General features: G+C 44.6%; 1 protein-coding gene across 6 annotated transcripts in view; it reads right to left on the bottom strand.

Moving 5' to 3' along the window:
* Positions 1 to 27,624, bottom strand: part of SRGAP2 (SLIT-ROBO Rho GTPase activating protein 2) — a 106,401-nt gene that overhangs the window by 42,669 nt on the left and 36,108 nt on the right. For 5 of the 6 annotated variants that reach the window (XM_086765458.1, XM_086765461.1, XM_086765460.1 and 2 more), the window contains 3 exons: positions 26,994 to 27,186; positions 17,478 to 17,640; positions 3,427 to 3,489 (listed from right to left, as the gene is read on the bottom strand). In XM_086765458.1, coding sequence (XP_086621584.1) covers positions 3,427 to 3,489; positions 17,478 to 17,640; positions 26,994 to 27,186 — 419 coding nt within the window. The remainder of the gene's footprint in view (positions 1 to 3,426; positions 3,490 to 17,477; positions 17,641 to 26,993; positions 27,187 to 27,624) is intronic. The other variant, XM_086765462.1, reaches the window with a different exon arrangement.

Genomic DNA, 27,624 nt, shown 5'->3' with positions numbered 1-27,624 from the left:
TTTTTAAAATTTTGGCCAATACACTCCCCAAAACTGTAAGTTTCTTTAACATCACTATTTCACAGCAGCTGTCCATCACGTTTATATTAAATGCAAGACATCACACTGACCAAGCAAAGGCACTTGGACAGCGACCAGCACGTCAGATCTGCTTGCTCGTTGAGTTAGAAATATCTAAACTGGCAAAATACTCAGGGAAATGTCACATCTCAAAAAAGCATGATAGAATAAGCACAAATGGAAGTTGGGCTCTCAAAATGAATCTGAAATCAAAGCAGATTATTTCGCAGCTGCTTCTTTGTTTAACTTTGGCAGTTGCCTTCTTGTACAATCCAATACAGGAGTCCTAAAAACCAAAACCAGATACAGACTAAATCCTGCCTCCTTACTCTTCAAAGAAAATTATATGCCAGTGCTGGAAAATGAAAAATGATAGCTTTTCACCAGCAGGTAAGGTTTCAGAAGGGATGCCTATCAGTCTTTCATCTGGGTGAATCAGTCCTTTCAACAACACAAGTCTCGAGGAACTGTATGCAAATTGTCTGAACACAACGGCTGCAAAGGCAACTCAGGTTCTATTTCTTTGAATCAAATCTGATATGTAAAAGTACTTCTGTTCACCTTATGTAATCAAAATTATCAATAAAAAGCGTGGCTCTTTTCCTCAGGGAGACCTGGACCCTGTCCTATACGGACAATTCTTACTATAGCACATTTTGTATAAGTCAGTATCGATAAATATCCCCCAAAGTCACCAAAAACCCCATTTGTTTCACATGATATTCATACCTAGAGTTGTATTAAGAACAGAACCAAAAAACCAAAGGACATAACAGATAAACTAGCTTTTTTTAATCCACAAATGCAAAGCAATTCAATTCACACACCAGAGCAAACATTATGATGATGTAATTTTGATAGGGGGCCAAAAAAAAAAAAATGCACAGTTGCATACAGACACCCCAATAGTGTCGTTCCAGCGTTAATAAAGACCCCACTTGCAACTAATTCCATTTATTTAGGACAAAACCCCACTTACACCCATTTCACCTTAGTCTGAACTGCAACACAATTCTACGTAAGTAGGACGCATGCTCTCTATGCGGTGATCAGCGAAGGTTCTCAGATACAAAGAGACGCTGTATTTAAACATGAAAGGGAATGTGAACGCAGCCAGTATTAAAGAGACTTTCTGAATAATTTACACACGCACACTGTCAGCTCCTGCATATGCTCAGACTATAAAGCAGGCATTTATAATAATAGATGCAAAGTAGCTTCTTTTCCTCTGTCACTGAAAGTGGAACTGGCAGAAAGCAAGAGAAGCAGAAAAAGAAATCACGATTTTAATGATTTTCATCCTGCTGACAGTGCCACATGGGCAACCGCAAGCTCTGCCCGCCCCTCATTTGGCAACGGGGTCGCTGGTGACTCACTCGCGCCGGCTGAGGGCACGGGACAACCCAGGACAGACGCTTCCAGGTTACAGAGATCCTCTGTTTTATCTGTGCAGGGAAACTAGAGGCTTCATCCACATCCACTTCTATTTTGCCTGAAAACAGGAATTCTGCCAATCCTTTGGACACCAACAAGAGGTGGAAGTATTTCTAAAAGTACCAACAAAAGCAATCCCACCAGTGATTAATTTGACTCCAGCAAGAAATGTCTTTTAATATGATCAGCAGAGGTGGCTTTTTCAAAAGAAAATAAATTTTCTGGTGAAGGGATAATTTAAGATTTTACAGCAGAAGGAATGAATAAACAGATTTCAAGTTCCTAGTAGTGACACTGAAAAAGTTAATGCCCTACACCATTGAATTCTGGAATATCTTACTTCCAGTGAGAAAGAAATTATCAGGACTCGGTACTTGGCTCAACGACCTGTCAGAGCCTGGCATGCAGAAATTACTACATCTGTCCACGTAAACTCCACTAACCAGCCACCTTCTCAACTCCAGTGCCACGGGAACACGGATTAGAAATAAATCTCAGTTCCTAAAACTCTGTGTTTAGAGAGAGATCTATTTTTTTTCCTTAGGATTGCATCCAAGTACATGACTCAAAAGTTGAATCAGAGCGTGCCCTCAAATAAAAAAATAATTTCTAGAGTAGGCAGCGCTGATGGCAGGCACTGCTGCACTGACAAAGCCACCTTCAGACCCAGAGTAAATCGTCTGCCTTTCAGGAACACGAGCACAGTGCCGTCTGCTCCCGCTGTCGCAAACCAAAGCTGTGCCGACTGCAGCAGGAGCACTGTGGACCCCCAGTCAGCTGCAAAGTGCCTCCAGCTTCCACCGCACTGCTCGTTCTTGGCTGTCCTGGCACGGAACACAAACCCTCTTTGCCCACAGAGGAGACTCAGTACCGCTAAACGCTGCAACGCAGAACAGGAGGAAAATCACAGGCTGGATTCACAGTCTCACCTCTCCAACTGCCCCTGCAGCAGCAAGAAGACTGGCGCATGATGAATTCCCTCTTCCTACTCCTGAGCCCTCCTTTTCCCTAAATGATCAGTCGGGAATATTCGGCTTTGACGCTCTAATGAAACAATTTCCTTCTATACATTCTGTCGACATAGGAAATTTCAGGGAACGCTCCCCTCATGCTCTAGCATTGATATTAATACCAAATTTCATCACCAGGTTGATGCCATGGTTTGAGAACATCCCCGGATCATCTTTTGAAAGAATGAAGGAAAGAACACGTACCTCAGTGTAATGACTCAACGCATCACTAGGGAAGGATGAAAGAAAAGACATTTTGAGCAACAAAACTGTGTAGGTTCTGCTTTTAAAAGAGAACTAGCTCACTAACAGCTGCAGAAAGCAAAAATTTAATCAAACAACAGGCTTTTCCATCCATCCATGTGAGGAGAAAAATCCCCAAGCAGCACATGAACTTTTATGAACACATTCCTCCTTCCCGAGGCAATGCCTTTCTTGGTGTCTGCAACGGATACAGTGAGAAGCAAAAAGCACAGATGGAAGACTATTACTCTGAAGGGAGCTGTTTTGCTGAAAGAGTTGAGGAACAAATAAACACAGTGGGTCCCCCCGCTGAAGCTGTACTATGTACGCTCAGACCACACAAACCCACGGACTGCAGATTTTTAGCATATTTGGAAATAATTCTAATATCTCTTACTCTTTTTAAAACCATCACTGCAGCTCGTAAGCAGGCGTGCATTAAGGTGAGATCTTTGAGAAGTGGAGCCAATACTCACAGAGCTGAAGCAATACAAGCATAGAGTGAAAAAGTGAGATTTATGGTGCTCTATAGACTGCTAAACACAAGCTGCCTCAAACTGCAAAGACTGCAGACATTTATCAGTCTTGGTGCTCAGTCTCTGCTGTAACAGCAGCCTGGGAGAAGTCAAACACTTCTCCCTTCTGCCTGAAAAGACGCCAAGAAGTCAGTTTGATTTACCGTGTAGAGTTCATTCAAGACCTTCATCAAGTCTTCCTGGAGCTGCAATCCCACTTCCTTGCTCTGCAACAAAACAGAGAAATGAAAGTTAATTGGGGAAGATGGTAAAAAGACAGAGGAAGCCAGCACGCTCCGCATCTACAAACAATTTCGGCTCAATGAACCATCGCTATTTATGTGAGCAAATCCATAACCGCTCAGCCCAGAGCCACGTATGGTCAAATTGCACAAACAGTGTTCACCAACTGAAATGTTATATATGCACAGTCAGAAGAGTCTTACAGTATGGGGACAGGGAAACTTCCAGAGAACATAGGATTTTCAACATTACAAGCCTGGAAACACAGAGATTTGCCCATTTTATTAGGATCAAGCAAGACAATGAATCTAGGACAGCTCGGTACAGAAGCTGAAGTGCAGGATAAGAAAGTCAACAGGAATTATCTTCCTTCACTGAACATCCCATCACAAAAGATGTAATGTACCTGCTGATGTAAGGTACCTCCTTGGCAAAGCCAGACTCTGAGGCTGCGATGACAGCCACCACCACCTCCTTCCCGCTCCCACCTCTCCAGGCATTCCTGCTGCTCTTCCCTTTGACCGTGCATCTCGCTCCCAGCCCTTGGTCCTGCTCGCCAGCCCCTCGCATCCTTACGCCTCATCCCTTGACCACACGCACATCACAGCTGCGGTGCCACCACATCCTAACAATTCTTGAGGAAACAAGGTTGCTCAAATAGGGTCCAGCAAGGTTTTACAACGGATGGAGATGGATCCAGGAGAGAAACCTTCCTGCAGTGTCTGCCAGCTCTCCCTTGATAAGCCTTGTGCACAGATTATTAAACCTATTTCCTGGATTCGCTAAGGCAACAGTCACCCTTGGATACTTTAGGATACCAGAGTGGAAATGGCTTGCTGAAGAAGCAGAGTTTGTCCTGCCTGGAGGAGCAGGGAGATGCACTTGACAGCAGGTCTTCTTGCTTGTTGGTACTGAAGGAGATGCTTTGATCCAACTGAAGTTTGTGCTGAGTGTATTTGAAAGGCTATACAGAGTCTACAGTCTATTTTTCAGCACAGTGTTAATGACAATGTACTTTTTTTTTTTTAGTTGGGTATGATAAAGCCACACAGAATTTAAAAAAAAAAAAAGTATATGCTTCTTTCAGATATACAATCTCTCCTTTGAGTCTCCATGAGATTTACCAAAAATGTACCTTTTATTCCACAAATACCACAACAGCCTGCTACACCCTCTAGCTTCCTCTGGCAAACATTCCTTCACTTACGTATTTCATCACCACAGCTACAAAAAGAACCACCACATCAACATTTAAAACCAAAATTCCTCTTATGGGGCTTCACATGCATAAATTCCCATTTCCATTCAAATTTTAAATCAATATGGGATTTACCTCAACAGACAAAGCAATCAGCCTTTTATTTTTAAATTTTAAACTACAAGGACTACACTATAATCTAACCATACCAATACACATCGCTCTGTCCTGGAGGACACTTGCGTTAGCGAGCTGCCTAGCTAAACCTGACTATACAACTCATGAGCTTGTTTCCTTCACCAAAACAGAAGAATGAAAGAAAAAAAAAAAAAAAAAAAAAAAGAAAAAAGAGGTTCAGTAGACAGGACTGGTTGTCAAAACCGGCCGACACCCAAACTAGCCTGCAGCCAAGTGTCAGATTTTTAAAATATATTTACTTACGTAAACTCCCTGCTAGGTAACAGCAGCCAGCACTTCTGCATCGCAATCGGACTCAACCACTGCACGAAGAGCTGGTGCTGGTGAACACTTGGTTTTAGCTCATACAGCAGCAAGAACAGATACACTTCTGGTTTTCTAATAAACACACTGGAAGTCCAAAGACGTGCATCCATAATTCCTGACGATGGCACCTCCGCATGCAAAGCTCTCTTTGAAGAGGCGCTTCTGTGTGCAACAGAGCTTGTATGTAAAGGAGGGCAACGCGGCTTTCTTACCTAAGGAGTTCAGCGGCACTATTAATCTTCACTTCATTAGAGACAGGATTTCATGCTGAAACTGTCACTGTTCACATCCTGAAGAGCTTCCATGAGAACAGCTGAGAAATTCAGACACATCCAAAGGCGCGGTGAGCCTGCGCTGGCTGACGCACCTTGCAAAGCCGAGGCACCGCCACGGCGCAGCACCGCCACGCACACAAACCTTAACAAATCCCCTTTTCCTACAGCAGGAGCATAAACGATCAAGGAAAATCTCCGTATTTGTAATACAATTTACATATTTCAGCCTATAGCTACTGAAAGAGATTAAAGCCAATAAAGTTACAGTTAGACCCAAACAGACATTTCCCTCCTTTGCCACTGAAGACTCCAAGAATTGATGTCCCAGTTGTCACCCTGTTCACCCAAACAGGCTGCTGGAAGGATTTTAACTTACTCCTTCACTCTGTTCTGCGGTCACATTATTACGCCTCGTCATCTCCTTGAAATTCCAGGAGAATCCCTATCCATTCTGACAGGGAGCTGGTAATCAATCCCTGCCTTGTAGCAAGCAGCCGAGATTGCCGCGTATTACAAAAATACCAGAGCTGTTGGGTTCAGAGTTATACAACGCACCCTTTACAATGGGAAAAAAAAAAAGAAGAGCAGGGGAAGCGAGAGAGATCAATCACCAACTATTTATAAAGCCGAATATTGGGCCAAAACCACAAGTTTGTCATTGCAGCATCCCCCCATGAATGGGGAGAGGGGAGCAGACACACTCCAGGATTTGTCACCTTCTCAAAACCAAACCCAGCCGCACGCAAGGTCCAGAGGGACCGGAGGGACCCATCTCCACGTGACGCTCACTAACGACGTCCCAGTCACTAGCAGCTAACGACAGAAATCTCAGCAGCGCAGTCCGAGCCCTCGCAGCACAATCGTTAATGTTTCCAAAGCCCTGTCTGTAATTTCATAGCTCTAATCGCTCTGAGGTGCGGGAAAGAGATAAAGCACACCGATTTCCACTTTTTCTGAGGTTTTCTTAATAAAAGACATCCAGGTGAGTAACTGGAGGAGCCATGGAAGGGAGCAGAGGCCTTGTCTCTCTACACCAACGTTTCTATTCACAAAAAACAAACAGACAGGCTTTAACACTCATAATCTAATAACTATGTTTTCTCTACGTCCTCCCACTAATCAGAAAGCGCAAAGGCATCTACTGCTACACGTAACAGGAATAGTTTCGTTCAGTTTGTAGATTTTACTCACTTATTACCTCCTAAGGCAGCGTTTGCCTGACTGAATCTTCATGTTCTGCATGGCAGAAGCGTATCGTATCTACTGGGTTCAGCAAATTTGACAGGTTCAAGATTACTTGCTCCTTCAAAGTTCAGGAAAAGAACAAGATAAAGAGGTAATGCAGACCAACCCACGCTTAAACCAGCATTTCTGCCCAAGAAGTCAAGATAGCATTAGGCCATGAGAAAAAAGAAACAACATACTGATAAACTAGAAAGCAAAAAGAGAAAGATTATATAATTTAATTTTAAATTATCCTTTTTGGAACGGTGTCCAGCTCAGCAGTGCTCAGTTTACTGTGTTTCTGAGACAATAAATGTTTTATTATAGACTCCCTACGTATGCTGTGACCCATTCAGACCAGCCTGGCATCACGCTGTCGCCAGCACAACGGGACGAACACGCAGAACCATCCGAGGTCAGGTCCTCTGCATGTTCGTACACTCCAGTCCCGTGTTCCTAAACCTGCTCCCCGGGTGGCCAGACGGGCTACTGGAAAAACAACCGTCCAACACAAAGGCTGACACCCAGGAACATCCTGCTTTTTCTGAGGAGGCTTTAATTTAGAGAAAAGAAAAAACGTGGTGACTCCCAATCTCCAAGAGAGTCTACAGAAACAAGATCTACAGTTTTTCCATCTCTGAAAGCAGAAAAAAAAACCCCTGAAGCTGCTGTTCATCACTGCAGTGAAGCGGTCACAAAGATTTTACCACTGCCTTTTCCTCAAGATTGGAGATGATTAATGGAAGTGACTGGTTGGGTCTGTTTTAAATGCCCTGAGTGCTGAACTTTTCGCGGAGAAGGAGCTTTTCAGCAGCACGCTTCGCTGTGCCGGTTAAATTGCCTGGACTGCACCGATCAGCTGCCCCTCGCCCGGTTCTTTTCAGCCCATTTCCTCATTTCTTGCATAAAATTGCTCATTCACTGCACAAACTGCTGAAGCATCAATTATGCGCAATAGATTAAAATGAATATTTTAATGCATATTCAGGTTGAAGAAGAAAAGAAGTGTAAGTGCCAAATTGTCAAAACACAAACCTCTTTGTGCTTCCAAATGAGCTCTCAAGAAAGAAACTGCCGGGTTGCTGGACTGGAAAAAACTTACATTAAGATGAAGGTAAGATAGATCATAGGTGTCAAGAAAACAAGAGCCATGCAAGGCATATTGTTAATTTGACGCTGTCTCCAGTTCTGATTCCACAAAAAAAAGGAAAAAAAAAAAAAAAAAATATGTTTTAGACATTAGTGAAAGCACTGCTGCTCGAGTGCTGCCCAGGGTGGTGGACCTCATGCCCAGAGAACTGCTCTGAGGCCCCGTGGAGCTCAAAGCGCGTCCAGATGTCCAGATGAAAGGCTGCTGATCTTCACCACTGCCATACAGGCATAGGAGACTTCAAGATCATGCTAGAATGCGGTGTGGAATTACGAATAAAATGCCTACCAAGGAAAAACAAACAACAGTCTCTGCAGCTGCAAACATCTCCAGGTATCATTTTCTATTTCCGTATCAAATTCTATATTATGTTTTTCAAAGGCAGACAGAGTTTATAAGGATTAATTTTGTAAACCATCTTCCAGGAAAAAGCAATAAATAAAAGCAAAAGAAAATCTGATACACTTTATTATTATCTATTCCTGGCTGTACCTGCAGCTAGAGTCCATCTGTATGTTCCTTAAAAAGCCTGAGGAAGGGCTTGGGCAACCAAATTTTATTTAATTGGCTCCAGTAATAAAGTGTGTGTGCATGTGGAGTGTGCATGTGTGTGCATGTCCCCACAAACCTCGTCTCCTTCTTATCCCATCAGGGCTCAACACTTGTCCTCTTGATCTGGGAGATCATCCAGTTTGATGTGCATCACTAATGGATGATGGCATGGCATGGGAGCCCACCACGCGCCCAAGGCTGGGCAAGGGGGAGAGCAGGGCGCCCGCATGGCCTCACCTGCATCCTTGCAAAGGTAGGTGCTGATCAGTGATACTTTTTCTCTGCAAATCAGGAAAATTATCAACAGCACCCAAGAGAACAAGAACGTTATTTCAGCAAGGTGACAACAGTAACTTGCCCAGGAGTGCTAACTTCCAAGCTCAGTATTTTTTTGCTTCCACTTTGCTTCAGCCCAAGCCAAGCAAGCAAAAGAAGCCGCCCTACACGTGTGTGCGTGCACACGCATACCCACACACATGCACACACACTCCTTTGTTACACCAGGGTGTAAATGCAGCATGTGCGGAGCCGTAGGTTGCTGCCGCCCCTCGCTGGGACATAAATTCCCAGCACGCCGTGCCAGCTTCTCAACGGCCTCTTTGTTCCAGCCCTCCTCCCTCCACCTCCCCTCTAATTTAATCAAGATGTTTTTGGGATCTACTGCAGCGCTCGCTTGGCTGTTCCGCATTCCACCAAACATTAACAACCTCAGCTTCAAAATATTCCGGGGGGATAATAAATACGAGAGCTGAGGAATGCTGTCAACATTTCATGCCCTGGATCTCAAGCCCCAGCAACGTAGTTCCAAATCTGATAGAAAGATGGTACGGCTTCAAAACAAACACACCGTGAAGTTCACGAGATGCTCTCTGTATAAACTCAGCAAGGGCAAGGAAGCGCTGGGAAACCATCGGTGGGGGAACGCGAAACGCGCCGAAACCAGAGATTTCATCTCATACGCCGCCTGAAGTTATGTCAGCCAGCAACGGGGCTGGATCTGGAACCCAAAGCTGCTGATTCTGGAAAGTCACTCCCTTACAAGACCATTTCTGTTATCTTTTTAAAAGGGATAATTAAATATAGATAGAGAGAAAACAAATATTAAACCTTCTAATGTTTTTTAAAATCAACAGCAGGAGCTGGGAGGCAAATGGATCGAGTTCTTGCTTGAGACCAGTGAGGAAATTTGCAAGAGTCCAAGACTCTCTTTATTCCTGTCTAAATTAAGATTACAATATAGGGTATTTATTATGCATTAGTTAACACCTACCTATGAAGTTTGTTAAAGAGAAGGCTTGCCAGGTAAAATTTTCCAAGATCACATACGTAGCACTTCAATAGAATTTGCTAATTAAAGCTTTGAATTCTTTATAGCTAGATTCTTGATAACGACAAAACAAAAACCACTGAACAGGCCCAGCTTTAATTCATTTGCAGGCAGTAACAAATATGATTTATCACCTTCATGTTCCCATCTAAACAATCAACCAGCTTCACTGTCTAGAAGTGCCCCACCATCACCACCAGTCCAACCCATCTGTTACAGACGTACCCCATATTTTACATGGACGTGTTCCCAGCGAAGCCTGGAACCTACCTGAAACCTGTGCAAGTTTACACAAGTTTCTCCCACAACTTTCATGGCTAAAGCGCTCAGCCATTGTAACATGGCCCTACAGAACAGGAAATCTGTAAAGGCTTCTTCTAAAAGCTTCAAACTCTGCAGAATTTAAAAAAACCCAGGAAAACAAAACCTATGTCATAGAATATATACGCATATTTTGGGTGACAGATCATCAGTTTCCAGTTTAATGACTCCATTATACATCGGTCAGTCATATTTGAATTACAGTTGTGTTATCCCGTTTTCTCCATCATTTAGCTAGTGATTTGTTTCACCACTATGTCAGTAATAAGGAATTTTCCTTCTTACAGCGGAATACTGTGCTCTGAAAAGCCATTCCTACATGAAACCACGTCACACTGCTGCCTCCCGAACTCTGGGCTGAAAGAGTTTCTTCCAAACAACCCTCACTCCCTTTTTCTCCTTTTTTTTTTTTGCAGAATTCTGCCCTGATACTATTGAATCTTCGGCTTCAGGCACTCATTCCCAACAAACCAAGCAATTTTATGGCTGAGAGCGTTCATTCTTGTGAAGCCAGCTTCATTTGCCCACACTGAACGAGCCACACGTGAAACAGGCTTCAGAAGGCGGCAAGACCTACCAGCAAGTGGTGGAGCTCTGTAGAACATCGGCAGTAACGTTCTGTAATTCTGCTCAGTTTTAACGCTCTGCACGACAGCTTTGTGCTACCGACGTTCCCCAATGCCCTTTTTCAAACCTCTGTGATGTATCTCTAGGAAAAACCAAGCAGAGGGATCACAGTCGGATGAATGACCTGGAGCGTAGCGGTGCTGTTACCTGGTTCCTCGCTGACCTGGATTCACACGGCAGCAAATTAAAGATGAGCACGTCTACTTCCACACATTTAAAGGGGCCAAATGCAGCGTATTCATTGCCCAGTCTATAGGCAGAAGTGACATCTTCAGCCTGTAACGTATGCAGTAAAGTTCCTCCAGCTGTGCCCTCCGGCACTCAGCACATCACCCTGGGCAACAGGCTCTGAGCGCACCACTGTACCCGACCGGGTACAAGGCATCAGCGGCGGCACAGAAACCATCCAGTCCAATTACAGGTGGGGGGAATCAAATCCCTAACGCAGAAGCGGATTTATGCACTGCTAACTCAGATAGGAGCAGCACACAAATTATATCCCTCCCTCCCCCTTCCCTCATTCCGCTTGTTCTAAAAATAAGCCGGTAGGAAAACCAGGAGATTCAACTTGCCCTATGAGAAATCAGAAAGTATCATTGCTCAACAGGCCTCTGTGCCATTTAACTTTCGGGAAAACAGTAAGAACTCAATGTTTTCATTTCCTAAGGCACCTAAGGCAGAGGAAGACGCAGTGGGTACGGATGCGAGTGCGAGAGCAGGGATACAGCGCACACACCAACTCTGCACCTCAGTGACAGTTTTACTTACGGCATTTGTATATTTACCTGTTTACACTGCTACGGAGAAATATTTTTACACATCTCCAGCCTTTTGGCTACTGCATTTCCTTCATGTGCACGGCTTCTCCATGTGTGGTGTACTGTAAGATTTGTCGTATACCAATGCAGCAACGAGACACGCTGCAGCTGTAAAGTAGGTCATCTTACGCGTGGACCCCTTAAGAGAATTAATAATTCTTCTTCCTCTATTACTGCAAGGCTTTTAACCAACTCATTGTGGATTTTTCATTTCACATCAAACACTGAGCAGCATACTAGTAGATAAACTGGTTTTTTCCACAATCAAAGGTATTCAGCAGGAAGCGAATTTCAAATCCTCAGTTTTGTTTTCTTCATTCCTTCATATATATTCTCAAAAATATCATAACTGGATTTGATACAACAGCATAAAGGAATGCCACGCTCTCAAAGCAAGATTTGTAGGGCAACCCCCCCCTCCCTGTCCCCACTGCTCCACACCGAGAACACGTCCACCTGAACAAGCCAGGACACAGGCAGGACAGGGTCACTGCTCCGAGCATCTCCAGGAGCCTCCCGGTTCACAGGACTGTGGGGAGCCCCCAGTTAAAAACAGAGCAGAAGACGAGGGTGTTAAACACAGCAGGACCCACGCCGCATGAATGGTGCGGGTAACAGCACGGCAGCAGATGCTGAGAAGGTACCTGGCTCCCTTCAGAGACACAGCTCTGGAAACCACCCGAAAAACGGCCGCTGCCAGCCCTGAGGCCCCTCTACACAGGAACTTACACATACGTAGAATAAATCTGCCTTTCTGCCTATTAACACTTTCCAATTACGTCACAATTTTGTTATGTAAAAATCTGTCAAGTAAAAAAAAAAAAATATTTTGTTCATAAACTACTCAAAGCGACAAACTTCCGCAGTTCATTCTTTTAAAAATTTTTTTTTTGTTCTATTAAATTTGAACACGAGCTATTGGTCTGCTTCTAGGAAAATCTCAGAGACAAAGAGTGATTAAAGATACAAAATTAAAGAGATTGCTTCTCAAAAGGCTACACGTGTATACATAATACCAAGGGATCCCACTAAAAAGACACGTCCGTAGGCAAGGAAACCCCATACCCGTACCAGAAACAGAAAGTCTGCACCTTGCAGAGAAATCAAGGGCCACATTAAAACGAGAGGGTGATGGGGAGGGTAGAGCGGAAAGAGAGAAAAGGGGAGATCAAAAGGGGAACCAGCTCAAACAGAAGACTTTTGAATATACCTATAAAAATATATAAATATAAGAGCCACACTGAAGAAGGATAAGCAGGAAGATATCAAAGGAGCGCTCTCTACAGAAGCAGATGCAGGAACGCGCGTGAGATCAGGCACCAACATCAAAGCAGGACACGACAGGAGAGGGAGAGGTGACCAGCAACGCCGGGTGGCACACAGGCTTTAAACTTCCACCTTGTATGAAACCCAGGGCTAAATCATTAACTGCTGGACAAATAAGAAAATATTACCTCCTTCCCAAGGCGTAACTATTTGTTATTAGGACAATTCCACCAGTTCCACCCCCAGTTTGATTTGCTCGAGACACCATTTCTTTCTTTCACCTTTTATCTTCCTTTTCTCTTGCGGTAGCGCGGAATTGCAGACACCGCTCCCGGGGCCAGCGGCGCCGCTGACGCCAAACGCCAGATCCCCACCAGCGCCAACGGGATGCCTCTGTGAGACGGCTACAGCAGCGAGCCCCTTACTAACTCCATCCTTTACTGAAACGTAAAGTGTTTCCTCGGGAGAAACCAAACCGAAGTGCATGGAAAGAGTACAGCGTTCAAAGGCTACTCTGGGTTGGAAGTTTCCAGTAAGATCTACAACCACGTTTGGGGAAACAGCCCAGCGCTCACACACGTAAAAGGTTTTGCAGGGAGAGCGAAGGGAAGTAAACAAATCCCAGCGGCAGGAAGAAACAGGACTGACACACACCGTACGTCCAGCACCACTTCAGTGCCGGCTTTGGCAGCAAACACAGCTTCTCTTATCAGCACAGATACCTTTGAAGTGGCTGGCAGGCTTCCATCTAACACTCAAACAAATAAGACCCTCCACATCGTAACACTGCCCTGGAGAGGGATCTCTTCATCCTAAGAGACGAGCAGAAAAACTGCATGAGACACAGCCACAGACCATGCAGGCTTCCCGTAACGCTGCGAACGCAGACCCTCTGAGAACCTGCGTGCAGGGCAGGCACCACTGCTGGAAGTTCCGAAGTCCACTGGTTCCAAGGCAGACCCGTCCAAGCTCGAACGTCGGCACTGCTGCGCCCTTCCTAGAACTGCTCCGAGGGGTCCCAGAGCAACCACACGAGGATCTGCCTCAGCCCAAGGACTCCCCAGCACGGCCGCTGCGGACACAAACCCCACATCGCCACCACGACTGACGACGTTCTGGGCAGAGAGACCCCCATTCGCCCACCCTGGGCTCCACGCTGCTCCGGCTGTGACACAGCCCGCTCCCGCCCTGCTTCCCCTGAGGATGCGCTTCCCTCCCCGCACAGACCTTATCACACCCGCCCAGGCCCTTCGCAGGCTGCGTTACGGCCGCGCGCTGTACTTAGATCTCTCTCTTCAGACAGCGCAAGATACAGCGACTCAAGAGTTCAGCAACAAAAGGGATCTTAAGTGCATCCTTCTTACTCCGGCTGTCCTTCCTATCTCACCTGCTCAATCCCAGCACGACACAAAGCACCGATTCGAGAAAGCCTTCAATTATAAATGGCCCAAGAGAAGGATCTCATGCCTCGGGATTTTATTTGAGCTGCCCTCAGCAACGAGGATCTCTGCATTGCCGTCCTCTCCATAGTTCACAGCATCATTTACACCCCACTGAGTAGCTCCTAAATGTAAGTTACTGGGGCACCTGCAATCAGCCAGAGACACAAATAACATTTTCTCAGAAGGTATTTTCCAAACAGAAGTGTAAAAAATAACGTTCCTCAGACTTTCAAATAATAGTGCCCTTGTTTTTAACACAGGTTCCCTGTGTAGCATGAAACAAGGACAGAGAGCTCCCAAACCAGCAGCAAGATTGGCAGCACAGTTCCAACAGCTACAGCTTCACCTGGAAAACAGGAGGAAAAAAAAAAAAAAAAAAAAAAAAAAAATTCTTGTGCTAAGCCAAACCTGACAGCACCACAGGTAAAGCTCTTCCTCCAGGCTGCATTTCGTTCACCTGCAGCGCGTGGTAGCTTGACGGCCCACACGCGTTAGACCAGACAGGAGATCAGCAGCGCCAGTGAGGAGCTGGAACGACCGCACAGCACAGGAGAGGCAGGAAACTCAGGTCTCAGAAGTACCACAGCCAGTTATTTCACTGACATAGCCTGGCTAATCAGATCTGTGGAGAAGCTACAGAAATTCGTTGAGAGGAAGCTCTGCACTAACTCAGCCACGCCATTCAGAGCTCGCTCACATTTGGTTTTTGACTGGGACCTCAGAATTTGCCTTCCACAGCTTCACGGACAGCGTGGTACCGTAGCGTTATTTTCCATGTAGCTCCTGTATAAACTACACCTGTTTCCAGACTGCTAAAAAGTGCTCAGTTTTCTCAGCTATCACATACTATGGTAGCTCTTCTCCATTAAAAAAAAAAACAAACAAACAAAAAAACAGGAAAGGAGGTCTCAAAAGTATAAAAAAAGGATGGGAGAAGCTAAGGGGAGAGGGAGGAGAACATTCTTTTAGATTTTCTCATCCAGATCACTAATTTCTCCTTGGGCTAGCATGGTTTTAACTTCCGGTTAGGGCCACAAAAATATATGCCACTCCTAAATATCTCGAGGAGTCACCTAATGATTCCCCTTCAGTACCTACAGATACGATCAGTCAGGCATCCTGGCTGTGCCAGCGCCTTGCTGAGCAGCCCTGGCTAAGCGACTTCACCCACTCGTCCCCGTTTTCATCCCGGACAAGGTACTGTTTGTCTGCTCATGGTTCAGAGATACTCTGAAGATTGTTTGTACTGCTCTTGGGACATACTGAGTGCTACGAGCATGCTATGTAGGGGTTCCATAAATTGATAGTATTTTTTAAAAATCCATGGAATACAAAGCTGACTTGCAGTACTTTAACCACACCACGTCTTGTGTTCTAGCCTACAGTAGCTTTTGTACCAACTCACGCTGCTTCTTGCAGCTCAGGGAAGGAAGAGATTCTAATGAAGAAATACAAGTAGCGGCAGATCTAAGCTCAGCCAAATTTCTCTATTTATCAGCTACCTTACTCAGCTACGTGAAACTCTAGATAAGGCTGAAAATTAAGACGCTAATCTCCAGCCAGACTAGGACAGTATCAATTCCCATGCACTTCTCCGCCGAGGCGCTTTCTCAGCCACCTTCCTCAAGCACAGCCCTTGTTGAAGTTCAGCAGGGAGATTACTTATCCTTCGGAAGGATTAGAGGAATTGAAGAGTAACTGCCAGTCAATAATCCCATGTAAGTATCTAATCAACCATAATGTAATTACCAGAAAGTTTTAAAAGGTCAAAAAGGCCTTAGTGTGATGTTACTTGAAAAAGAGAAGGCTCCTCCTCTGCTTGGGCAATGTCTCAAAAAAAGAAGAGAAATAGAATGTAACACACGAATAGACTTTTCATACTCCATTGCTATCCATTAAAAACTCCAGAAATACGGAGAGGACAAGGAACACAGCAGCACACTTGCACATATTTTCATTCTCCTGTAGGAACCAGTTGCCAAGGCACAAACACCTGCTGTGGAAGAGCAAACACATCCTGCTCTCCAGGTAACGCACAAGATGACACTGCTCCTTCAAGTGCATCCTGACATGAAATATCACTCACAACATTGAGCACTGTTCATTTTCCAGCAGCCTGAACAGCCTGCGTTATATAGACTCTTTATCAGTCAAAGCAATATAGAAATGTTAAGAAATATCTAAAGACTCTTTCCTCAAGACATTTCAAGAGGCTGCCAAGACCAGAGTGAAAAGCCAAGGCCTCCAATTACTGCTGACTGCACCTGAACAGATTTTAAAGTTACACACATGACCCTTTTTAAATTAATAACAGACACCACTGAAGGCAAAAAGAGGGTTTTTAAAACCAAAAGTGTTGATAAAACACCTCTTCCATTTCTCTCTCAGAGGCAAGGTGCTTTAGGATGAGTCTCCACAAAAGTGTTCTTCAGAAGGCTCAAGTCCTTCTGCAACCCCCTTCTCCAGGCCTTGCAAGAGCAGAGAGAACTCCCCAAGATCATGACATACTGCAAGGGGGTGTGAGGAGGGGAAGAGAAATTGCTTTCAAAGTCAGAACTGCAATGTCTTTAACATGTTAACTAGCAGATGTTACAGCGATCGACAAGTCTCTGAAGAGACTCGGCATTACCATTTAATATCAGTTTCAAAGCTTCCGTATCGTGTTTCTTCAACTGGAAGAACAGATTCTTAATAGAAAATACCTCCCACAACATCCCACCTTTTTTTCCAGGTGGGAATCAAGGGCAGAGAAAAGGGACAATGGTGAGAAAAGGGACAATGGTAACAAAAGAGCGCTCAGCTGCATTTTCTCCTTTTTCCAGAAAAGGACAATACATCCTTTTACTACCTATCATGGCAGGAAATCTCCTTACTTTTTCTTTTAACAGTAGTTTCTTCTCCAGTGCAGATATAAATTTGTCTCTGAAGAGTCGTTACTGATTATATTCAGAGTTGAAGACCTGGAGGGTTCTGCTTATTCGATAAAAGTTTCAATATGCATACAAAACTGTGAGCAGGGTACGAGGAAAAAACATGGCCTGAATTTAAACCAACAAATCTCAACTGACCGCTTTGGGAAAATCCTAAAATACACGGAGAAAATTACTGGGGAAATCAAAGGTAAGTCAAGCACAGTTATCCACAAAGAGGAAAAAAGCCCCACGTTTTAGGCATAGTCAACAATAAATTGATCCACCAGAAGTAACAGCTAAAACCTTGTGTTTCAGAAGGGTCAAACAAAAATAAACGCGTTGTAGCACTCAGTTACCTTCTTGAAGAGGCGCCCCGAATCTTCGCTGACCTGGACAAAGCGCGGGATGATGTTGTTGAGATAGATGTCACTCAGGGTGGTGTGATCCCTGCTCTCCCGCTTCACTTGATTTAGCAGGAGATTCCAGCAATTGACTGGCGATAGCACGTTCTGATCCTTCCTAGAAAGGACACAAAATAGAAACAAGAATTGGATAGGGCTTCACTTGGAGTGGACAAAACGAGCTACACGATGTACGGATTTGCTGAGGAAGAGGAGAGCAGAGGAAGGCTATAAAATGGCTATTGCACATACAGAAATACGCCCTCAGTTACACGTGCGTACATTCACACGGCCATGGGCTTTTGCCCCCCAGCAAAGAGATCTGGCAAATGCAAGCTACACTATGCCAAATGTAGGCTCTAAGTTTTTCTTTTGAATCCAAGACTTCGTGCATAAATTACAGTGCCTGAAGAAGAGCGACGGCTCCAGTGTCTGACAATAGCTTCCCAGCGCTGTCTCAGCCATTTGTGCCTTAACCACAATAAAAAGATTTCAAGCACCCAGTTCGCTAAATAGCATCTGCATAGGAAACAAAATGTTACGTTTCATGTACAAAAGCAATTATGTACAAGCATCTATATCTGTCCTGAGCAAGAGAGAAAGCAGCATTCACACAACAAGATTTATTTTCTCATCTTTGAACTTTCTCCACATTATTACGGCTGATTCACTCTGCGCCCTGCAAATAAGCAATACAGAGGGCAGAAGGGGAGATGAGAGGAACCTCAGTCTATTTGGATCAACATTTCATCTTCTGAAAGGAGCAAGTCATTTTTCAGGGCACCGTTTCATACCAGACGAAAGCAAGGACGTTAGCAGTGGTTTTGCATGGTCACAGCAGCCCCGCAGCAGTTTGGAACTGGCAGATCGAGGTGCAGCCTTAACTCCATCACCTACTTCTCTCCAGATCGGCTTATCATTTGTTTACAGTACAACAATATTTATTTAGAAAACAGTAAGTCAGATCTCTGGTGGAATGCCAAAGCTCCTCTTGATTATTGTACGCAATTGTGTCAGATTTCGTTCCTCTTAAAAGAAATGTGATTAAATTTCCACCTATAAAGGGAATATTCTGCACTTAAAAGGACAGCAATCCCTGCTGCAAAAAATGTCTGATATTGTGAAAATGTTAAAATTAAGCCATGGCATGCTTTCATTACACTTCTCATGACATCAATGGTTGGATTTATAGTGCAATAAGGATAACTTTAGATAAAGAAGAATAGTTTCAGAACAGCCGATCTTAATGCTTTGTTTCTTTTCCTTAAAAAAATGAGAGGCTCAGGAATCGACTGCAGCTTGTGATCTGGACGCTTCAAGGCTTGGAGCACCTGTGTGTGTGTACAGTGGGGAGGGGGTATAAAAAGGATTCTGGGCTTAAAAAAAAAAAAGGAAATAAAACATGAGAAGGCATAGATTTTATTTAGAGACAGTATTTTCCTTCGTACTGTAGTGTCCTATACTGCAGATTCTGCTGACGCGCAAAACCAGATGGAATGATCAAAATGCAGAACGATACCAGGTTGAAACTGCCAGATGTTAAACTATACAAATCAAATAGCTGCCCCCTAATCTGCAATCAGTGTTTGCACCATATCATTTGTTTTGTTAATATGCCAGAGAGCTAATTAGTAACTGTGAGAGCCAGCTAATAAAAGTGTGACTCCACGGGGCCTGACCAGGCCGCAGCCAGCCCTCGGAGGGCACACGCACAGACGGGAGCCGTGCGCTCCGACTCCCGCTGAAACCAAGATAAAAGCTCCCGCATGAGAAGGGTATATACACATTAAAGGTTTTTTTTTTTATTATTATTTAGGTGAGACAAGAAACAACATCCAGCTTTCTTTCACTAAAGAGGGCAGGAGAAGGAGATGCGTCTCCAGAACGAGCAGCAGCACAGGGCCGGCGGCGTACGCACCGTCTGGAGAGCCACCATCTCCACCGCAGACAAACTGTGGTCCGGGCAGAAGACAGGAAGCATGTGGATGGTTGTATATGGAGGATAGTACTAAAAGATGTGAAAAGTCGGTTGGTTTGCTCCTTTACACCAGTGAAATAAAAGTACTTTACACACTGACTTCGTATTTGCCCTCTACAGCTGGAAGAGCTACAGCAAGTGAAAATTTATCAGCTATCATAGAAAGCTGGGGAATGAAACTTAGGAACAAAGAGATCAGGCTCTCCACCAGCTGATCTTGTTCTAGCTGTTCAAAATCCTGCCTCAAAACCCTTAACAGCCTCTTACGGCTTCATCACTCTGCCGCTTCACTTTTCTCCTCAGACCAGTGCAGCTGCAGATCTCCCCTAAGCAGCCAGAAGCCGTCCAGCTGTGTGCAGCCTGCTAACTTGCCTTCTCAGGCTTTCTACCCCAAAAACCCAGCTGGTTAGATCCTTAATATCTCCCATCGCATTCTCCATCTTGTTACGAATTTTTGCTGTCTCCTCCACTAAGAGCACCTGGCTGTTCGTAGATGCCACCACTGAGGTATCACTCCAACCCCACCTTGACCAGCTTGGAAGAGCTGCGAGCGACACGGACCAAGGGTTATGACTACAGAGAAGAGAGCAGCACGGTGTGAGCGCCTTGCTTTCCAAAGAAAACTGAAGCACCAAATGGGAACCAGAAGAGACGCAATAGTTAACTGGACAATTCCCAGCTGTCCAGGCTGCCCTACCACAACACCCCAAGCTATTCTAAGGCAGCACATAGCACGAATACCGAGAGCCCATGAAAAGCATGGTGAGTAAAATCGCTGGTGTCTAATGGCGCCAGATGGGTTGTTGACACACTCCGTGTGGTTAGACATGAAAGGCCATCCTGCAGGAAAAAAAAAATAATCACAACCCCACATGCTTCCAATCTGCAACCGAGATTGTCACCTTCGGGTCTGCGCCGCCAGTGCCGCACCCCGAGCTCAGCCTCACGCAACCGCAGCTCCGCGCGCTTCAAGATTTTTCGTTTAAATTCCTTTAATTTCTCGGTGCCCGCTGGTTTCGCTAACCCCTTCAGTACCTTGTTAAAATGGACTCTCTTGTCTTTGTACAGGTTCAGTGTTTTCACAGCAAGGTTTTTACGGGAAGCGAGACAAAAATTCTCCATTATAGGCTAGTGACAACTTTCCTAGCGCTGGCAAAAAGCAGATAAAGGTAGGCTTTAAGACAGAAATTAAACAGAAAAGGAAAGAGGCATTACTCGCTTCAAACCTTCCAAGAAGCCTTTACAACTACACACACATGAACTGTTAAAGCACCGCTACAAACGCAGTGTTTTCTGGGGTGGAACACGGCAACAGTTTTCACAACATCGAGCAGAAGTTATACAACTGTTTACGACAGACCCTTTTCTATCATAACCACAAGCAGATGGCAGAGAAGCAAATCACTTTTTTCATTAACCATTTCAATTCTCAAAGGAGCTGGCAAATCTACCTGCTCCCAGTTTCATGTCACCACAGAGGAGGGATGAAACAGGGAAGAAAAATGCACAACAGGGACCGCTGGGTTTAATCGAGAGCGAGCTCGATTTCCACAGATTCTGCAGAATGACTGAAGTCAGCCTTGGCCCTTAAGTAGTAAAATTAAGGAGATGAACCCAAAACATCAGGGTCTGAACTTTCCCAAAGCGCTGGCGATTCCACATCCCCAACCGTTTGACTCAAACTTCCCCTGCAGGAGACAAGGAGGGGAAGGAAGATGCCAAGATCCAGGTTTATTTCAAGCACTATTTAGACTTGTTTAAAGATCGTGTGATGATAGTGAATCTGGAGAGTTTATGTAGGTTAGCCTAAATTACAGCAGATCACAGCAATCGGGGGTGTTTGGGAGCAGGAAGAGGAAGTTGTGCACAGATTTTTAAGGAACCACAAAGTATGAAGCTCCGCGGTTTCTGGGGTGTTATCTTGATCAGGTCCTGTGCAACTCCCACTTCAAAGGTTTCAGTCTGTCTCAAAAGATCAGATGGGAAGATTGACTCCCAAGTATCAGAAACATCTTAATTAAATTACTCATTCATACCAGGAACTCGCAGGCAATCCAAGACTTACCTGCTTTAATACAAGCAGAAGAGAGCGACAAAGGCCAGCAACACTTAGTTGGGCATCGCAAGGTAACCCCGTTCAGAGCAACGGCAGAAAAATCTTAAATAACAACCTCCTCCCCCGCACTAGATTAATACCAAAACAAAAACAAACCACACCCACAAACCAGGAATAGGAATATTTGGTTTCCATAAGGAGCACAAGACGAAGGAATGAGTCAGATGAGAATGGAAATATTACTGAACTGAAAGAGAGAAACATTTAAATTAATGTAGGCATGCCACATCATCCGTGTGAACAGAAACCCTCTCCAACCATCCACCTTCAAACTGAGGTTTTTAAAGCAAGTCTCCTGGTGCTACATACAAAAACCGAAGCTTACTGATCCACCTCCCCACACCCCCAAAATATTTGGGATCTGTTTCCTAGAGGTGTGCAACAGACATTTCCAGACCCAGCACATCCCGAAATAGCAATGAAGATCCCGGGAACTGAGAAATTGATTTCCGTCCCACTCCGCGCGGTGTCCCGTAGGCACGTTCCCACCCCAGCGACCCGCGGGCCAGGCCTCAGCTCGGTAGGGCGCACGCCCTGCAGCACTGACCTCGCGCCCAGCTCACCTAAACTACCTGCTGAGATGAGGTACGAGGTGAAGGCAGAGAGGAAAAAGTCATTTTTCACGTGCAATTGCCAAGTCCACCCTCAAACCATCAGAGCTAGAGCTAGACCCAGCGTCAGAGCAGAGATGTCACTGTTTCTATATATTCTTTTTCAAATCTGTCCGAATTTTGTCCTCTGTGCTCCACAAGAGTAGCTACAATCACACTAACCAGCGCAGTGCGATACTGGGATGGCTGATACGATGAAAAACACCACAAAGATGCTCCCTGGGGTTCCACATCAATTTTCGCTGCTGATGTATCCAGAGCTCTCCAGGTTCAACGAGGTCACTGAATAAATGAATGCTTCATGCTTAGAAAAAATCCTCCAAACATCGCTATTTGGAAGACTCAGGAAAAAAATGCTCAGGACTCAGCTCCATCAAAAAGAATCACAGGTCACGATAGCCTATGACACTATTTCTCAATAATAGTAACAATAATAACAATAACAACAATAATAATAATAACAACAACGATGTAACTGAAGTCCACGTGACGCAAACGCTTTTGTCGACACCTCCCTCACAGTCTGTATCACCCCTTTTTTAAAGGAAACATTTCACTTTTAAGGAAACTGAAGCTGAACTTCTCTGCAAGCTGCTCATTCAAATCAACGTTCGATTTCCCCCTAAAAGCCTTCCTGACACAGCTCAGTGTTAACGGCAAATTTTGAGAATTACAAGCATGGACATACATGCTGCTCCCTGCCCTTCTCTTCCAAAAGATTCCAGTTATGAACATCTGTTGTTTACAAGTGCTCAGCCTGAAGGTTGCCAGACTTATTCTGCATCTTCTACTTCAAGGCAAAGGCTGCCAGAAAGCCATCTGAATTTCATGCTGGGATATCCTGGACATCCAGCTCTCCAGCTGACAATTGCTACTCAGTATCCTGCTTCCAAAGATAATTCTGATTTAAAACACGGCCTTAAAATAGCACTGTCCTTCTCTCTTTTTTTTTCCTTTTTTCTTTTCCTTTTTTTTTTCCCCCAATTTCTCCCTTGAAAGGAATCACTCAAGGTTTGCTACGGTTTTCATATTGTTAACTGATTATTTGAATAGGCAAACACCTTTAGAACAAAATCACATGAAATAGGAGAACTGAAGTCCGCAGTCAGAGGCCTCAGGGTTTCACGGCAGTGGGAGAGAGCCTTCCTCTGAGGATGGAAGTCAGACAGACCCCCACCCAGCACTGCTGCCTGCAGGGACCCCCGGGACCCCACGGGCAAGGCAGACGCCTGGGGAGAGGGGCTCTGATTTAACTGCTACACAAGAGACCTTTAGTTAAACCTTTAAGGAGCAATGACTACATCAAACTTGTGACCATCAAGCTCTTGTAACCAGGGGTAATAAGACTTGGGGTGTGAAATACATATTTTTTTTTCGTCCAGGCCTTACATAGCGTGCAAGGATATTTACCGATGGGTACTGAGGAAGCCTTACCAAATACATACATTTAATATGACTATTCCCTTTAATAGTCTGTTCTAATTGGAAAAACATTTTTAAAAGAGAATAGGCAAAGCGAGGTCCAACAGCCATGGCAGAGTAGTTAAAAGCAAGTAAAACCTGGGATATATCCAACTGTCATCAACTCGTATGTCACCTTGGCTAAACCAATCTGTTCCCCTTCTTCGGAGATATAAAATGAGAATAACACACACCTACCTCTGTAAATCATTTTAAGAAGCTTCAGCGAAGCTAGATGCACACTGTGCAATGCGCAAGCAGCCTTTAAGCCCATCACCAGCTATACGCAGTTTGCCCTCACGTCCCAACCACCTACATTTCAAAACCCGTGCGGAAAACGTAGCCGCTTGTGATGTGGCCACAACTAAGAAAAATAAACCCCGTGCAATGCATTTGTTCAAAACCCAACAGAAGCCTGCATTTCACAGTGATCTTTCCTTTAAGCGTGCGCTTTTACCAGCTTGGAGACGGATGGTGGAGGAAGCCACACAACCCAATTCCAGGGGTCAGGCTGAAGCCTCCTGCCCTTGACAGCATCCCCTTAAATGAACACGTTCGGAGCAACTTGGCAATTACATAATAGCTACTGAGTATGAAAGGACATGCAAATTACAGGGTTACCGCCTGACAGATTTCCTCCTTGACAGCGCGTTACGAGATCTAAAACCGGCAAGTGACATGGTAAGCACTCACCGAATGATACGGTACCTTCCGACATAATTATCACGTTACTGGAAAAACATGCTATTACTGTGTATTTATAGGGTCACAGCCAGGCAATTACAGAGTAGCCACCCGCCTGCGCACGTCTCGAAGTCATGTAATACCAGGCTCCTCAGGAGGAGAGGTCTGATGGTTGGCTTTGATCAAATGGTCTTCTGGGGGCTTCCAAACGAGATTACAGCTTCCGCATCTGCAGAAGAGATACCAGCCAAGTCACTCTTCGCTATTCAGTGTTGGGGATAGGTAATTATAACTGGAATTGCTTCCGATCCCTGTGGTATTCTGCCACATTTCTGAATGTTACAGCCAGTAGACAAACGACCAAATGAGTAATAGATGGAGCTGCCCAGGACAGACGGCTTCACAACCCCGCACTCCTGCTGCGACAAATGCTGCCCGCACACGCAGCAGCCTTACACTTACGAGTTATTTTTTTTCCCTTATTCCAACTCTTGACCAAATTAACACCTTGTACATCTGGAACTCAAACCTTGCATGGTAATATATTCCAAGAGCAAGATGCTTTTCTGCTAGGAGCTATCTGCTGCTAACGTAAGTGAAATCAGGAGCCTGAGCAGTGTCAGCCCTCTCTGCGAGAAGTGAAACCGAGCCTCAGTAATAGGTTTCAGACTATTTCAGGCAATGCCCTGGCCTTGACCAGGAAAGTATGGACATTTAATTCAGAAATTCAAGTGAAAGATCATGTGCGGATAAAATCACCTGTCCAATTCAGGCCAAACTCAATAGCTAGGATATTTGAAGTCAATTTTCTCCAGGTACAACTTTATAAAGCCTAGAAAGGGTCAGCAAGGAAAATGCATTAGAACAAAGAAAAAAAAATTTAAAACCTGCAGTATCACAGCCAGCATATTTAATTCACATGAAGCATGACACCATGTAGGATCCTGTTCAAATACGGTAAAAACTTCCGTGTTAAAAATTCTCTCTAAATCTCAAAATAGAAATAAGCTATATACAACTTTCCAACAATGACATCTGAATACAAACATGATTCTGATGGGATGTTTCAGATCATGTAATACAAAGGAAATCAATTCCGCTTTCCCCAGGAATAACAACAAAATAAACAGAAAGAGACCAAATCATAATGCAGAAGAGAACTTTAGTTCAAGACACCATTTCTTTAGTGCCATCTTAAAGGCACGTGCAAGAACATGCACAGCTTATAGTTATAAGAACAATTTCACAGTAAAGGAAAAGAAAAAAAAAATACATGAGACAGTTACCAATTACAGCTCTCTAGATACGCAGAATAACTACTCTCCAGCCCGTCAAAAAGCTCTGCCTGGGAGTCGTGCTTTCCCGAGAACGTAGCACAATGCGTGTTTTAAACGAGAACTGAAGTAAACGACATCAAAGCTGTACAGAAAGGAAACTGAGATGGTGCCTACTTAATGGCTCTCACAAAAAGAGCTTCCAGTGGCAAGGGAAAGCGGATGTATCCCTATATCCCTCCAAACACAGCAACAGCAACAAAACAAAGCCACAGCTAATGGCCCGACTCAAACAATGCTGAAAGCGAGGGTCACTTTGGGTGGAGGCAGACCCAGATGGATCCTCTCAGACCAATCCGTCCAAAGCAGAAGTGATTCAGATCCCAAAGCTGCTTTTCCTCAGTGTTTTCCCCAGCTGCTGCCCTGACAACAAAACCCGGCAAGCCTGCGCACTGCCCAGATGTCAGCTACAGGAGAGCTGTGGCTGTGGCTCTGTGCTGGCCACCCGCTCACTGGGCTGATGTCTCTGTGCCATGCAGCCCGCACCAGCCCCTTCCTCACCCACAGGTCCTCTCCTGCACCCCCCTTCCTACAAAAAGGACCTGTGTCCCTTCCTCCGGGTAGGAGACAGCAGTAAATCAGAAGGCTTTGAATCCATGAAACCACGTTCGATACACGTTAGTCATCCTAACTCAGAGGAACATCCAAAGCAGTAAGGTCAGACCTACCTGTAAATAATGTTTCAAGCAGGTGAGACAATTGTCATTAAGGACATCTGTAAATTGTAATTGAGTCTTTCAGCTTAGTACCTAGGGATTCCCCCCCACAAACGGCATAGCTCTATCTCAAAGTACTGCTGGCCTTATCTACTGTTTTCAAGTGGCAGCAGCAGAGATACAACACTCAAATCCTACACAAGTATGTGTAGGATATTGAAAACAGAACTGCAATGGCAAATCACAGCATATAACAGATTAGAAACAGTTACTCTTAAAATAAACCAGACCAAAGCCACTGACACTGAAGGAAATCCTGGCTTTGTCCATCAAATCTGGTGTATAGCTTTGCCCACCTTCCCAGGAAAATTGCTCCTTTTCGACGTGCCAATTTTTACCATTCCATTACCCACTGACAACATCCGACCTACCAGGAATTCCTGAAAGGAAGCTAGCAAGCAGGCTATGTAGGAACATGAAACAGATTCAGCGTTGAACACAAATTCGAGAAACATTTTATTCTGACATTCACAACAGTGCTGGTACCTACATTCACTCCCTTTTTACATCCTATCCTTGCAAGCACATCTACAGGGAAAAAAAGGGCAAAAACAAAAGGCAGATACTCTACTTGAATTGCTGGTCTTTGGTGCTCCTAGTTTTAGCCAGGAATCTCTCAGCCAACTTCTCCAAATTCCTTGAGTAATCCATCTCAATCTCTGCCTTCTTGCGGAAGAAATCCTGCAAGTCCTGCAGTAACTGGACCCGAAGCTCACACTGCTGGTCAAGGCATTTCAGCTGCTCTACCAACTGGGCACGGATCTCTGTAACAAATAAAAGCACTACAGATTAAACAAAATCCCATTAGAGAAAACACCATTAAAATTCTCCAGTAAAATATAGTTTAAAATATATTCCCTCATTAATAATACATCAGCAAAGCTCTATGATGATTAACTATATCTGCAGAGAGAAAACGATGGCGCGTGCATCTCGGATGCGCCGGCTGCAGGAAAGCCATCCAGCAAGCGGCAATCCGGTGCACAGATCTACAAGCAAAGCTTTACTGCTGAGGAGTGCATCAGCTACAAGTGTCAAGTGCACTTTTGGCATCAGAAAGAAGCGGTCACTGCCTAAAAATGTACTGAATCTCAGCCTGGAAAAAGGGCTGAACGCTGCAATACCCCACGTCAGCGTAGAAAGTCACTTCAGGGAATTTCTATCAAATTCCTTTGCAGACTGCTCTTGATGCAGAAACAAGA

This window comes from Chlamydotis macqueenii, chromosome 23 (assembly GCF_036417535.1).
Source record: "Chlamydotis macqueenii isolate bChlMac1 chromosome 23, bChlMac1.mat, whole genome shotgun sequence".
NCBI lineage: Eukaryota > Metazoa > Chordata > Aves > Otidiformes > Otididae > Chlamydotis > Chlamydotis macqueenii.
The sequence above is the reverse complement of the archived record's forward strand: the minus strand, read 5'-3'. Positions and strand labels throughout refer to the sequence as shown.